Source organism: Orcinus orca, chromosome 3, assembly GCF_937001465.1.
Source record: "Orcinus orca chromosome 3, mOrcOrc1.1, whole genome shotgun sequence".
NCBI classification, from domain to species: Eukaryota; Metazoa; Chordata; class Mammalia; order Artiodactyla; family Delphinidae; genus Orcinus; species Orcinus orca.
This window is the reverse complement of record NC_064561.1, coordinates 75,318,089-75,332,957: the sequence shown is the minus strand read 5'-3', so window position 1 is coordinate 75,332,957 and position 14,869 is coordinate 75,318,089. Positions and strand designations below refer to the sequence as shown.

The following is a 14,869-nucleotide window of genomic DNA, read 5'->3' as shown; positions in this document are numbered from 1 at the left end:
TCTGCCTGCCTTTTTTCTTCAGAGGAAGATGCTGTCTCTTCCAAGGTTGCTTGCTATGCAAACATGTCGAAAAAGACTGTAGGGAACAAAGTAGGGAAGTCAGTGCCTCACTCACAAGACGTGAAGACCAATGGAGGAATTCTCAAAAGTGATGTTTTTCTTAATAAACCTCCTCGAATTATTTGATTTTTAAAAAATTACATGCACGTATAACTTCCATAAAAATGAAAATTTACTTAGGAATTTTACATTATTAAAACAACTTGCCTGACACTCCTACTGATTGGGTATCTCTTCTTTCCAACGGAGAGCCAAAGTCGGAAAAATATTGGAAAAGGAAGTTTTCCAAAACTTCGCGCAGGGCGGGCTGGCCCCAATGAAGGGCGGTCCCAACCCCAGCTGTCCAATCTGTGCTGAGACCCAGGCGGTGAGGCCCGCGAGCCCGCCCTTCCCTGGCCTCGCATCGGGGAAGGCTCCTATACGCCCCGAGCGCCCGGTTCTGCACCTGCAAGACCCGGATGGGGCGGCCCAACGCCGTGGCTGGTGGAGAGATGCAAGCCACGTGTGTCAAGTGCCCGGAGCAGCACTTTTGTACTTGTGTTGATTGCAATGATCCGGGATGTGAACCAAGCCTCGATGAAAAAAAAAAAAAAAAAGCATCATGGTCCAGCTGACTAGCCAGCGGGGGCTCGTTCGGGGCTGAGGGCCAGAGCGGGTGTCCAGAGCACAGCGCAGGAAGAGGGGTGGGCAGCTCTGCCGTGTCGCCGCAGGATCCCCGGCCCCGGGGGACGAACGCGACATCCCCTCGCTTGTGCGCACACGCGCCCTGGCCCTGCCGGGCGCTCGGACCGCTCGCTCCCGCCCTTGCAGCTCCCTCGCCCGGCCTCTGACCCACACAGACCCAGGCCCGGGGGCGGGCGTGGGCGCTTCTCCGAGAAGCGGGTCTGCACTCCTACCCCTCCCTCCCTCCCTACCCGGCCGAAGCCTTCGGCCACAGAGTGAGCCTGGCCCGCGCGGATCCCGTTTATCAGCCCCATCTCCCATTACATAAGGCGGCGCCTATCTCCAGGGCATCGCCACAACCTCGGGCCTTCTCCCACGCGCGGGGGCGCACCTGCCCACCGCTCCCCGCTTGGTTTTGCTGGTCCTAGAGGTGGAGGGGGGCGTTCCACTCATCTTGACGCAGCCCACGGTGGTTCCCCACTCCTTCCACCAACACAGGGACCCCCACGGGAGATGCTACTGACCCTATTCTGCAGATAAGGAAACTGAGGTCACAGAAGCAGGCGGCGGCGCTCCGGGCACTGGGGAGCCACGAGGGGCAGGGCCCGGCTTCCAAGCGTTAGGGCCTGCAATTGTGCTGGGAAACTTGGGGCTGGGAGAGAAGACAGGGTGGGAATCACGTTACCAGTGAGAGGAGAGGGTGGGCAAGGCCGGCAGGCTTCTAAGCAGGGGCGACAGCCCCAGCGTCCCTTGGAGGACCCTTGTGAGGAGGCTGAGCCCCATTGTCATTGGACAGAGAGGTAGCCTGAGCAGACAGAGAGGGCCGAGAGGGGGAGGCACTGGCTTAGGGGAGGAAGTGGGTGAGGGAGACTTGACATCAGCACCCAAGAGGCAAATGCTGTGGCCTCAGTTGCACGGGTTTCTGGAGGACTTCTGGAAAAGCGGGGAAATGGCTACATGCCAGTGTCCCTGCAGGGGGCGGGCTGCCCACAGGGGACCCTGGAGTGGGGGCAGGCCCAGGAGTCACACTCCACAGCCTTCCATCTGCAAGGGAAACTTGAGGCCTCGGAGGGCAGAGGTGGTCGCCCCAGGTCTCAAGTGGCAGTGGGAACAGTTAGTCTCCAGGGCTAAGGCTGGGTCCACCTCTTGCCGGCCCCACCCACTGAGGGTCTCCCAGCAGGACGGACCCACACTGAAGGCTGGGTGGGGCACCCAGTGTCCAGGCTGCGCGTGCTGAGAGTTATCAGCAAAACAACTTCTCAAAGGAAAGATCCCAGGAGGATCCCTGAGTCTGATTGGATCTTTCAATAGAGACCTGGGAATCTGCGGGGCCAACAGGGAATCAGGTGGGCCAAAAGAAGTGAACTTCACTCTTCTCCTTTTATCCTGTTTGAATTTTGTACCCAGAGCAAGTATTGTTTTGGTAATGTAACACACCAGTTCACTGAAAAAAATAAAACCCCCAGATTCCCACATCTGATAGACTGTGGTCACAGCACTGTCTGCCCAGCATTTCTGGTGACCTAAAGGGATCTGAGGACAGGAGCTGGGTGGGCACCTAGGGTGGACCATGGGCAAAAGTGCTGGATTTCCAGCTGGCACGGTTGACACCAGGCTGCCCTCAGGGCCCTCTCACCTACCCCACCAGGAAGCTCCTCCAGATCTTGGAAACGGCCCCAGAACCCTCTCAGTAATAAGTCTATAAGAAATCAAATTCTTTCCTTTATGTGACGCTGGATTTTCCACAGAGTAAAATCAAGATGAGTAAAGATGTGGTTTGTAGATAGTGTCCGACAAAGCGGAGACCAGGGTGTGAGGCATCACCACTTGGGCCTATAAAAGCTGCCACAAGAGGCCAAGGCCACAAGATACTCAGCTTAGGCCAGCCTATGCGTCTGCTTCTCACTCTTCCTGTGGCTCTAGGCTCCATGGCGCTCTGGTTGACTGTGGTCATTGCTCTCACCTGCTTTGGTGGCCTCGCCTCCCTGGGCCCTGTGCCTCCCTCTACAGCCCTCAAGGAGCTCATTGAAGAGCTGGTCAATATCACCCAGAACCAGAAGGTGAGTGCCTGCTGGCCAGGCCCTGGCTACGGCAAGCTTTGCACAAGGCTTGTCCCTTACTGGCTGTGTTACTCAGTTTTTCTTTCTCAGCTCCAAGACCCTGTACAACGGGTCTCCCCTGCTGTGCAGAGCAGGAACTGAAGCTCAGGAACACTGAAGGTCCCAGGCCTGCCCCTGCTATATGGGGATGCCTGTGGGGCCTGATCCCTGTAGAGACTTGGCCTGGGCTGGCTGGGCAGGTCTGGGACCCTGCCAGCACTCAGCTCACTGTCCTCTGCTCCCTCAGGCACCTCTGTGCAATGGCAGCATGGTGTGGAGTGTCAACCTGACAGCCAACATGGTGAGGACCCCTGGGCACTGGGGGGAGGTGGCTGAGGCTGCAGCCCTCTGCTTGTCTTTTCTGAGCCTTGCTCACACGGCTGGCAGTTCCAGGCAGGCTTAAAGAGCCAATCTCTACCCCTCATCATCTGGGCTCCCCACCACCCAGACCCACCTCCACCAGGCCTCCCAGCCCCCTCCCTCCTGCAGACTCACTGAATGTGCTGCCTGACCCCCCGGCGTTTTCGTCCCCACAGTACTGTTCAGCCCTGGAAGCCCTGATCAACGTCTCCAACTGCAGTGCCATCCAAAGGACCCAGAGGATGCTGAGCGCACTCTGTCTTCACAAGCCCTCAGCTGGGGTAAGGCCCCCCTGCCCACCCCGACCCTGCACCCACTTCTGCCAGGCCTGGGCTCACCCTGGGAGCTTCAGGGGAAGCTGGCTGAGCATCTGAGGCATGTGTCCACAAAGGGGTGGGCCCACTGTGGAAGCAGGGACGTGCCTTTGGGATTTCCAAGTCGTGGCCTGAGGGCTCCTGACTCCTACCTGAGTTTCAGTTCCACATCTGTAAAATGTGGGTAATAACAGTACTCACCTCATGGGGGGTTTTGTGGGGATTGAACCAGCCGGTCCCTGGAAAGCCCCTGGTAGATGCTGATCGTCCTGGTTCTGGCGTTCCACTAACATGCTGGCCTCTTTGCCCTGCAGCAGGTTTCCAGCGAGCACATCCGAGACACCAAAATTGAAGTGGCCCACTTCTTAAAAGACCTGCTCAAACATTCAAGGATCATTTTTCACTATGGAAAATTCAGCTGAAGCATGAAGAGCTAGCATTATTATTTGCAGAGGCAGACCCTGACCATCTAAGTTGCAGATTTATTTTTCTTTCAAATGTCAGAAATTTCTTGGGGAGACTGGAGGAGGGTTAGGGAGGGGGGTATGGTTTCCTTAGCTTAGACCTGAGCCTGTGCTGCCTGCCTTGAGCCCAGCCAGTCCCACCTGCCCTGTGCCTTGGTGCCCGGGGCTCAGGCTGGTGGGCCTCCTCCATCTGGGGCTCCGAGCTGGGTGGACAAGGATGGACATTGCCCCACTTGACCTCCCCCTCCTCAGAACAAACTAGCGTTACAACGGGTGCCACCCTCGTCAGACAGCCAGTGGAAGAGCCACCTGCTTTACACCGGGGCAACTGAGGCAGACAGCAGCCCAGGCACATTTCTTCTTGGCCTTATTTATTATTGTGTGTTATTTAAACAAGTGTTTTTGTCTGTACTGGGGATAGGGAGGGACTGTTACTGCCAGAACTTGGAGCCAAGGGCCTGGAAACTTGGGGCTCCAGCACTAAAGCAGCGAGCATTAGGAATCCCTGGCAATAAGTACTGTGTGCAAACTTCTGCTACCTCACTGGGGTCCTGGGGCCGAGGCAGGGGACAGGTCAGAGGGCCAGAGTAGCCACTCTTGTCTGACGGCCAGCAGTCAGCCCTCAGCCGAGTAATTTATTGTTTTTCCTTGTATTTAAAGTTAAGTATTAAAATATGTTATCAAAGAGTTAATAATATATAGGAGAGCAGCCTACAACACTGCATATGGTGTGGATTGTGGGGAGGGGTCATTGGATAAGTTGTTTCATTGACTTTGTCAAGCTGGAAGCCAGAAATAAAGATGGTGACAAGAGACCTGATGGTGTTTGCCTTTTATGTTGGCCTTTGGGGACGCGGGCCTGTGTTCTGAAGACTCTGAGGAGTGTTTGGGAGGCAGGGCAGTCGGAGGGGGGCCTAGGATGGAGTGGAGGGGGAGTGAAGTACAAGACCTGGGCTGAAAAAAAGCAAGTCAGTGCCTGGGGAGAGGGGACCTGGCCAGGAGGAGTTCCCCACCGCCACCTGCAGGGAGGTGGAAGAAGCATGGGCCAGGGTGTCGGGGATCAAGGGAGGTGTCTGGAGCAGGTAGAGACCTCAGAAGTGGTCTCATGAACACAGCCCTGGAGGAGTGGCCAGCCTGTGTCTGGCACCACCCACACACCTGCTGGTGTCGCCCATACGAAGCTCAGGAAAGAGAAGGTGGCTTGCCCAAGGTCCCACAGCTGGTATGGAGCAAAGCCAGGATTTGAACCCCAAACTCACTCCAACTCCAAAGCTCACACACTTAACCACCTTGCCTCCCTCTGTCCAAATGCCATCTGGCCTGAATGCACGACCTTTGTAATACTGTCACCAGCCTGTGTGGGCACCTCCCCTGACGGGGAGCTCACTACTCGCTCTCTAGGTACAGCCCATTCAATGTCTGGACACCTCTCATCACAAGAGAGTGCACACTCGCCACCTCTGTGAACAAAGACGCACCAATGACTTGCGGCCCCTGGACCGTGGAGTGACTGGGGTGGAGAGCCAAGGTCACAGGGCCCTGATCAGACTGTTCCTTTCCAAGCAGGTGTTTTTGCTTCTCCTTCAGTCAAGGCCAGCACGTGGAGGGCAGAAAGCAGCAAGTCTCAGCAAGCCACAGCTAACGGGCACACCCATCAGCCACGGTTTACACTGTGAATATTCGGGTGGCGGGTCAGCAGAGACCAGCCTCAAATGCTGAGTGGGAGGCAGGCACCCTCCCTGGGGGAGCCCAGAGCCCTGTGGGAACACCTATAGCAATGCTCACAAGTCAGTGGAGGCAGCCACTCAGGAGCAGTGAGAGCTCATGCCGTGTGTGATTCAGGCAGCAGAGTCATGGCAGGACCTGTCCAGGGTGCAGATGACTGCAGCAGACTGCTCCAGGGACCACTCTCAAATGGAGTGAACCCCTCATTTCCAGCCAGGCAGATGTGAGGGAAGAAGCCACAGTCAACTGTGCAGGGATCTGGGGATGCTCAGCCCAGGGAGGGAAGACCTGGGAGGAGGCACAGGAGCTGAGTGTCCCATGCGCTGTCCAGCGTGGGAAGTGATGGTCTCAGAACCTGTTAAGTCCCACTACATTTGCTGAGGACTGCCTGAGGCCTGCCCTGCACCAGCTGCCTGGGCTAGTGGTGACCAAGACACCACACGCACTCAAAGTTTAGCAGCAGAAAGAAGTCTTTAAACAGTGGGGGTCTGGAAAAGGGTGCTCTACCCTGGGAGGGTGGGTAGCTCAAATGTCAGGGGTGAGGGTAGGAGTGAGATCTCCGCTATCCTCCTCCATCCAGAGATTCGAGGATTTTAAGGTCAGAAGAATATTTATGGAAGATTGATTTTTCTTCTTCTTTAACACAAACCTTAGCTATCCATTCTCTGGTAACATCACCTTTGACCCATGTTCTCTCTGCCCAAGCAGGGCATTGGCCTGTCTGTCCAAAAGGAAGATGGAAAGGCTTCCGGTGAAATTCCCTGTGAATTTCTCAAGAACAAAGACTGGAATTGAGGTTGGCCTGGGCGAGGACCCCTTAGGATTGCCCAAGCCATAGTCAGGAGGGCCCTGCTGCTGGGGGCACAGTGCCGACAGTGCCACCTGGACCCCACCACTAGGGGTCTGCAGCGCACCACATCCTCAGCCACCCGCAGCTCCTTGCCTGCGCCTCCGCCTCACCCGAGACTGTCCCCAGAGAGGAGCCTGTGGTCACGAGGGCGTGTGCAGTGAGCCAGGGGGGCTGGGGGCCTTCCAGGGATGGCAGACCTCACAGAGCCACAGAACCAAGCCGCTGTTGCTGGCAGTGGGAAAGGGGGCCAGTCAGGAATGAGAGATAAGGAAGAGAGAGGGAAAAAAAGGTATGTGTCAGCTCTTGTGGCTGGGAACATCACCACCTGGGGACTGACCCTCCGGGTATATGCTGGAAGTCTTCTCTAGCCATGTGGTCTCACTTCTTTCATGCACAAGGCAAACGCCAAACAGGGCCCAGGGAGAAGGGGCGTCAGGAAGAGACAGAAGGCTTGGTGAGTGGGAGGGAGATGCTGGTCATGGGGCCCAGGGTGGGGAGCCCCTTGGCACACCGGGAACCCCAGGCCTAGGAGGTTTCACCGGAAGAGGGGCTGGGGCTCAAGTGAGAAGTGAGACACACACTCAGGTTTCCAGTGAACTTGGCGCCAAACACCTCTGTTTGCCACTCAGATGAGGTGTCAGAAAACACTCCGAGTCACCTCAGGGGTTTCTCTGAGGCTGGTCGTCTGAACTGCTCAGGACCCAGGAGGACAAGGGCCTGCATCTTGCTTCCTTGTGACCGAGCAGCTTGAAGGCTGGGGTTTATCGAATGCATCAGCTTATCGTTTTTTCATTACGATCAACGGGGCAGTGCCTTCTGCTTATGATCTTAATTTACCTGGTCAGTTTGAACAAACTCAAATCCTGCTCCTCCCTTGAGCTGACTCCCCTCTAAGGGAGTCTTAAAAGACCCAGACGAGTCTAGGCTGACCATGTCCAGATGGGGCAGCCTGGCCTGGGACACACAGGCCAGGCACCCAGCCTTTCCAGAGGTCCAAGCCGGTGTCAGAACTGGTGGCTGTATCACCCCTCCCACACACGTTGCCCACTCCTACCCTGAAAAATAAAAGTCACAAAGCCTCATTATCTTCACTCATTTCTCAGCTCCACCCAAAAGCAACAGAGCACAGGGTTTGCAACAAACTTTCCCAGATCAACTGATTTCTCAGCAGCAAGGGAGGGCCCCATGACGAAGCCATTTGAAATCCCAGAAGCGGTTTTCTACTTACGACCTCACTTTCTGTTGCGCTCTCTCCCTTCCCCTCCTGCGTGCCTTCTCTTGTGGAAAGTGATTCTCTCAAAGCGTCGTTCAGAAACACCCCCAGCCCACGTGCTGCCTGGGCAGATGCCGCTGTGTGGTCGCCAGTGACGCAGACGCCACAAGTAAATATAGCAACTCTCATCAGCTCCGCTCTCTGCATCACTTGGACAAGCGTGGGGCCCAAGGGCTCTTTCTGAAACCCACGAAGGTGGGAAGGGCCGAGCTGGCTGTGGCAACCCCTATAGACCCAAGCTGATGGCCTCTGGCGGACCAGAGGGGCCTAGGCCAGAAGGAGTCACCTCACTAGAAAAGCAGTTTCTCATTCATTGTCTTCTTTTTCTTCTAATCCCTGTCTTCCCACATTTTCTATGAATAATGAGCATACATTCATTTCCCACTGGGGGACAAAGACAAATTTAATTAAAAAAAATAAAGCAACAGAACATGGAATTGACGCCTGGTCCGTGAGGTAGGAGGGAGCTGATCAAGACTGGGGTTGGGAAGGGCCAGCAGCGCACCTGGGAGGCACGAGCCCAGGACCCCTCATCTCAGGTCTAACTGCTCCCTGGGATCAGCTGTCTCAGGAGAGGAGGTGGGCCTTTGTAGGGGCCTGGGACACAGGAGGTCCTGTACTATTCCTCTCATGGGTTGGACCTCCTTGGGCCAATCAGATCCTGTGTTTCTGAAGAGAGAAGAAGACGTTCCATTCTTGGGGGTCTTTACCCTGCCTGACCTGCCTGGAGGTGGGGATAGGGGGATCAGAGGGGGAGGAGATGGGAGAGGGTGGGCCGCCAGCCCAGCTCTGAAGCTGAAGAGACATGGATGCCCTGTGGGTAGATGGACCGCTCCTGCAGACTCCTCAGCCAGCTTCCCTCTCTTCCAGGAGAAGAAGCTACTTTACCATCTGCTTGGCAAAGCCCGAGTCCACAGTCGTGCCTGTCTCAGCTCCCTCCTTCCCTTGTCCCCTCGTCTCCGTGTCGGCGGTCCTCCCTGCATCTATGCCCAGAATCCTATTCTCCCTGCCTTCTACAGGGGCTCGGGGCAAGGACTTCAGGGTCCAAACCACCCTGGCTTCAAGTCCCAGCTGTCCCCTTGACTTCCCCTGTTGTGACTCAGGCAGAGTCTCAGCTGCCCCTCTGTGAAATGGAGCTCCATGCATTCATGCAACAAGGATCTCCTGAGGCCTTCATTAGGTGCCAGACACTGTTCTGGGTGTTGGGGACACATGGTGAAAAAAACAAGATTACTTCTAGTGGGGGGACAGGATGCACAAACAAGAGAATGCAGGGTGTGCAGGGGGCGGTGAGCGCTGCAGAGGGCAACGGAGCAGTCAGGGGCAGGTAGAGGCTGCTGCCATGTTGTGATAGGAGGTCAGAGAAGTCCACCTGGTGAGATAGGATAGAACCAAGACCTGGATGAAATGGGAGGAGCAGGGAGAAAGCTGTTCACACAACAGAGGGAAACGTCCAGGAAGAGGGGACAGCGAGTGTCAAAGTCTTAGCAATAGCAAGCACTCGCGTGGCTGAGCAGAGGACGGGCAGGACTGGGCTTTGCTCCAGCTCTAGGTGTGATGCAGCGACACTGGCTGCTGTGTGAAGAGCAGACTGTGCAGACAAGGGTGGGGCGGAATGACTAGTCAGGAGGCTCCTGTGGAAACCCAGGTGGGAAATGACAGTGGACGTGGCAGTGGCGGGTGGGATGTGGTCAAATTCAGGAGATATCTGGGTCATCTACATAATATACACTTATTTGTATACGTTATTTACATCAACATTATACATGATATATAATCATTGTAAATATGTGTATATTATATAATACATAAATATAAATACTAAACATATATTTAATTTTTCTACCCATATAAGTCTTAGTAACTCCCAGGTATCCATTGCCCAACTTCAACAGTTAGCAACTCATCTCTGCCCCATCTGCCCTGCTTCCGAGCAGGGCTGCAGTCTGAAGGCAGAGGCTTTGGCGGCACATCGGGTGTGGGGCACGGGAGGTTTGCACCATGGTGTGAGCACCCTGAAGGATGGAGTTGCCATTTACAGAGCTGAGGAAGCCTGTGCTCAAGAATGTCCCATTTAAAAAATAACTATTGATCGTGTGTGGTCCCCCACTGCTCGCAACTAGCACCCCAACATAGCTGGCCTTCCGAAATGCATCTACACCAGTGTTTCCATTTCGTGAGCCTACTGCGCTCCAGAAGCCACCTCAGTGATGTCGCCGATTTTCTCCCATCGCTAAATCCAGCAGAAGCCCTTCTGCCCCTATCTCGCCTGACCCTGAGGAACATGTGACGCTGCTGACCACTCACTTGTCCTCGGAGGCTCACGCCTGGGCTCCCTCTCAGGCTCTTGGCTGCCTGCCTCCTCTCCTTCCTTCTGTGTTTCCAGTGCCGCAGTCATTTCCTGTTCCCTCTCTTCCCTCGCCCTCCCATCCAGGACCACACTGTTCCCTTGGCTTCCCCTCGTCTTCTGTCTACAACACAGACCCTCCTCAGCTCAGAGCTGCAGGCGCCTCTGTTTATGCTCCACCCCCACCAACCTCCTTCCCTCCTCAAAGGTCATCTCTGTGAATGGCAGTTCCCCAAGCCACAAACCTGGGGTCCTCTTCCTCACCCCCATATTCAGCCAATTCTAAGTGCTATTAATAATAATGATGATGATGATAACAATGATAATGGTGAAAATGATAGTTGGCATTTATGGGCTTCCTACATGGCAGGCACACCAAACACTTTATATGTATTACCTCCGATCACCTTCCCACACCCCTATTATTAGCCTAATTTGACACAGAAGCCTGGACAGGGTCACCCTTTTCCCAGTCACCAAGAAAGTAAGTGGCAGAGCTGGGATTCAGAACCGCCAGGTCCCACTGACTCCAGGTCCCTCTACTGCTGCTAAGTAACACTAGACCCACAGCACTGACCGCCTTACCTTCCACACCAGCTCCCTCCTTCACAGGACGGCCGCAGTGTTCTAACTGGTTCCCTTCCCAGGCCCACTGGCTTTCTTTGGTTCCTCGGGGAGCTCCCCCCTTTAGGCCTCCCACTGCTGCCCCCCTGCCCTAGCACTGACCCCCCCGCCAGTCCCCGACCTATTCCAATCTCGGCTAAGTATCACTCCCTTGGAGGAGTATTACTTTTTTCATGAAGAAGCCCACGAGGAGTCAGAAAGGGCTCTGCTGGGTGTTGTCTGGCTCAGCTGACAGAAGAGAAGCAGGGCTCAGGGAGTCTCTGACTGACCCAGCCAGGGCCCAGCAGTCTTCAACTTCCCTCTGCGCTTTAGTGCCGCCCCACCTGCTTCGCCATCCTGGCCCGTGACTCCCGCAGGCTGGGAGAGGCTCCTTCACCTCTGTCCTCATGTGGCTGGGTGCTGGCTGCCGTCCCCGACACGCAGGCCCCCACCTTCCTGGCCTCTGAACACCCAGCCACATGCACAGCTGCCATGGTGTCGCCCTGCAGGAAGGGTGGGGACCTTCTGGTCACTCCTGACAGTCTGGAGAGTTTATCCTTTTTTCCCGGCCTCATCCAACCGTTGAAACAAAGCAAAAAAGAAGCTGTATTCTGCTTCTGAGCTATGGATCCCAAATTATATTCCTTTTCTGACTCACATCTTTGCCCCAGAACCCCAAGCCCAGGCTTTGGCCCTCAGCAAAGGCTCAAAAAACAACTGTTCAACACGTAGATAGCTTTTCTACTGCCTCCCACGCATGCTGGGATTCTGCTGACCCCTCCTCTCCAGCTCCACCTCAAACCTCAAGGCTTTGAGAGGTGTGCTCTGCACCGCAGACTCTTGTCCCATGTGCCTGCACTTGCAAGGCTACTCCTGTTTTAACTTGAACATTTCCTTAAAAAAGGACTATGCACCATTTTACTCCAAGTAATAGTTAATAGGGATTTGAAGTCTCTAGTTATCCTGGAAGGAAGGCTGCCCTTTCTTATTAATTCCCCCCCATTTGCGTAGCGAAGAAAAAACTTACCCTAGCAAAAAACACAAATAATCCAATTTTAAAATGGGCAAAGAACTTGTATAGACATTTTTCCAAAGACGATATACAAATGGCCAACAAATTCATGAAAAAGAACTCAACATCACTAATCATCAGGGAAATGGAAATCAAAACCACAAAGAGATATCACCTCACACCTGTTAGAATAACTATCATCAAAAAGACAAGAATGTTGGCAAGGATGTGGAGAAAAGGGAACCCTCATGCACTGGTGGTGGGAATGTAAATTGGTGCAGCCACTGTGGAAAACAGTTATGGAGCTTCCTCAAAAAATTAAAAGATAGAACTACCATACAAACCAGCAATTTCACTTCCGGGAGTATACCCAAAGGAAACAAAACCACTAACTCAAAGAGATATCTGCACTCCCATGTTCATAGCAGCATTTTTACAATAGCCAAGATATGGAAACATCCTAAGTGTCCATCATGGATAAATGGATAAAAAACTTGTGGTATATGTGCAACGGAATATTATTCAGCCATAAAAAAGGAAATCCTGCCATTTGTGACAACGTAGAACCTGAAGTGAAAACTCAGACAGACAAATACTGTATAATCTCACATATGAATCTAAAAAAACAAAACTCATAGAAAAAGGGATCAGATTTGCAGTTACCAAAGGTGGGAGGTGGAAGGAGGGGGAACTGGATGAAGGCAGTCAAAAGGTACAAACTTCCAGTTGTAAATAAGAACTGGGGATGTAATATACAGCATGGTGACTGTAGCTAACACTGCATTGTGGTGTATTTGAAAGTTGTTGAGAGAGTAAATCCTAAGAGTTCTCATCACAAGGAAAAACATTGTTTTTTTTTTTTTGTATCTATATGAGATGATGGATGTTAACTGAACTTATGGTAATCATTTCACGATATATAAGATAAATCATTATGCTGTACACCTTAAACATACAGTGCTGTATGTCAGTTATATCTCAATAAAACTGGGGGATAAAAGAAATAGCTATTAAAAAAAAAAAGAATTAACTTACCCAGAGAGGTCTGATCTTTGTCCTGGCTCTTGGGAGGTAACCTCCAAACCCCTTGAACGAAGAATTTGACAGGTCTTTGTCACCAGTTCCTGGGAGGTAGCCCCTAAATCCTTGGGATTTTCCAAGTTATAGGAGTATCTTTGCTATTTGTGGCAGGGCCTAATAGTTTATGCTAATGAGGCCACTCAAGGTGGACTGGTCACACCATTAAGCTGTTGTGATATCAGCCCGACCTCCACGGAGGGGGCTGGAGGATAAGGTCAATCGAGTGGCCAAGGATTCAGTCAGTTATGCCTACTGAATGACACCCCAGTAAAACTGGACACCAAAGCTCCGATGAGCTGTCCTGGTTGGCATGCTCTGTGTGTAGTCACACATCAAGGTGCTGCGGAAGCGCTATGTTGTGACTCCAGGGAGAGAAGACAGAGGAGGCTTCGTGCCTGGGACCCTCCCAGACCTCACCCTCTGTGTCTCTTCTTTTGGCTGGGTCTGATTTGTATCCTTTTGCTGTAATAACACTATAACCTTAGGTATAGTGTTTCCCTGAGTTCCGTGAGTCATTCTAGCAAATTACTGAACCTGAGAGGATAGTGGGAACTCAAACTGGTAGCCAGTTGGCCAGAAGTGAAGGTGGACTGGGGACTCCCAAATTTTCAGCCAGTGTATAAAATGAGGGCAGTCTTGTGGAGGCTGTGCCCTTAACCTGGGAGGTTTGGCCCAACTCCACACAGTTGGTATCAGAAGTCACTGCACTGAGTCCGGCAAACCCCCTGCACAGTCCCAATGGAAGGATCCTAAATATGGTCCAAGGACCTTTTTTTTTTTTTTGCGGTACGTGGGCCTCTCACTGTTGTGGCCTCTCCCGTTGCGGAGCACAGGCTCCGGACGCGCAGGCTCAGCGGCCACGGCTCACGGGCCCAGCCGCTCCGCGGCATGCGGGATCTTCCCGGACCAGGGCATGAACCCACGTCCGCTGCATCGACAGGTGGGCTCTCAACCACTGCGCCACCAGGGAAGCCCACAAGGACCTATTTGATACAACTATCCAGATCCTTTCTTTCACGGAGTACAAATCACTGCAATAAGAGCCAAAACGCAGGAATGACCTTAGCAGTCATCTTTTCTGTGTGACCTTCCAGAGGAAATCAGTAGGGAGAGGAAGGTCAGAAACCAAGAGAAGGGAAGTGGAGAGGAAAGAGAAGGAGAGGCTCAGGGAGGAATAAGCAGTCGCGTTCTGGGGCGCAGGCATCTGAGTGAACAATGGGGGCGTGCAGCGCGTCACCAGGTCCATAGAGATTAGACTGAAGCACCAGGGCAAGTGGTGGCACCTTGATCAGGACAACTGATTGGTAAATCTGTGAAATTATGGCTCTTTTTCCCTAATTAGCTAAGGTTGTATTTAAATTCCATTTTCAAAGTGGTCATTCCTTTTTTTTTAAATTACTTTTATCTTTTATTTATTTATTTTGCCACACGGCACGTGGGATCATAGTTCCCTGACCAGGGATCGAACCCTCGCCCCCTGCGGTGGAAGTGCTGAGTCTTAACCACTGAAAACTCAGGATAGGCATACTTTGCCTAGAGCCTCCTTATTGTTAAAGACCTATGGACCTGATGTGACCCTAACTAAGCCCCACCTCATATTACAAGTCCTTGGCCAAAATCCTAAATTTGGAAGAATGGCATGCCTGAGTGCTAGGACAGGAGAGAATCTGTGCCTATTACTTTCCTTCTACCCAGAGAAAGAACCCCAGATCAGCTTTTCCACAAAAGGAGAGTTTCCCAGATGCCACCCATACTTGGAAGAAGCCAGGTTGAAATACTAATCAAGTCAAACTTTCTTGATATTACTCTATCTTTCCCCAGGAGGGCTGCACTGAAACAAATTCGGACACCTGTGGCCTCCTCCTTCTATGCAAAGCAAAAAGCCAGCAGCAACCCCAAGCTGATAAGACTAACCTAAAGAGCAAATTATGGTGTAATTTCCTATGCTGATACTTTGTAGTTAATTTAAAAAAAAAAGGTTTCATTTTCCTACTGGTCTGATTTCACAGGAACATTTTA

General features: G+C 52.8%; 1 protein-coding gene across 1 annotated transcript; it reads left to right on the top strand.

The window, feature by feature from the left end:
• Positions 1-1,007: 1,007 nt before the first annotated feature.
• IL13 (interleukin 13) lies at positions 1,008-4,702 on the top strand. The gene is made up of 4 exons (XM_004279900.3): positions 1,008-2,783; positions 3,070-3,123; positions 3,359-3,463; positions 3,811-4,702. The coding sequence occupies exons 1-4, from the start codon at positions 2,613-2,615 to the stop codon at positions 3,916-3,918; spliced, it is 438 nt and encodes a 145-aa protein (XP_004279948.1). The 5' UTR covers positions 1,008-2,612; the 3' UTR covers positions 3,919-4,702.
• The last annotated feature ends 10,167 nt before the right edge of the window (positions 4,703-14,869 follow it).

Bases quoted from the DNA above. Each gene is read 5' to 3' on its own strand.
- IL13 (XM_004279900.3), top strand. From the start codon at position 2,613: ATGCGTCTGCTTCTCACTCTTCCTGTGGCTCTAGGCTCCATGGCGCTC. The intron at 3,124-3,358 runs GTGAGGACCCCT...TCGTCCCCACAG, and splicing joins TCAACCTGACAGCCAACATG to TACTGTTCAGCCCTGGAAGC. The intron at 3,464-3,810 runs GTAAGGCCCCCC...TTTGCCCTGCAG, and splicing joins TTCACAAGCCCTCAGCTGGG to CAGGTTTCCAGCGAGCACAT.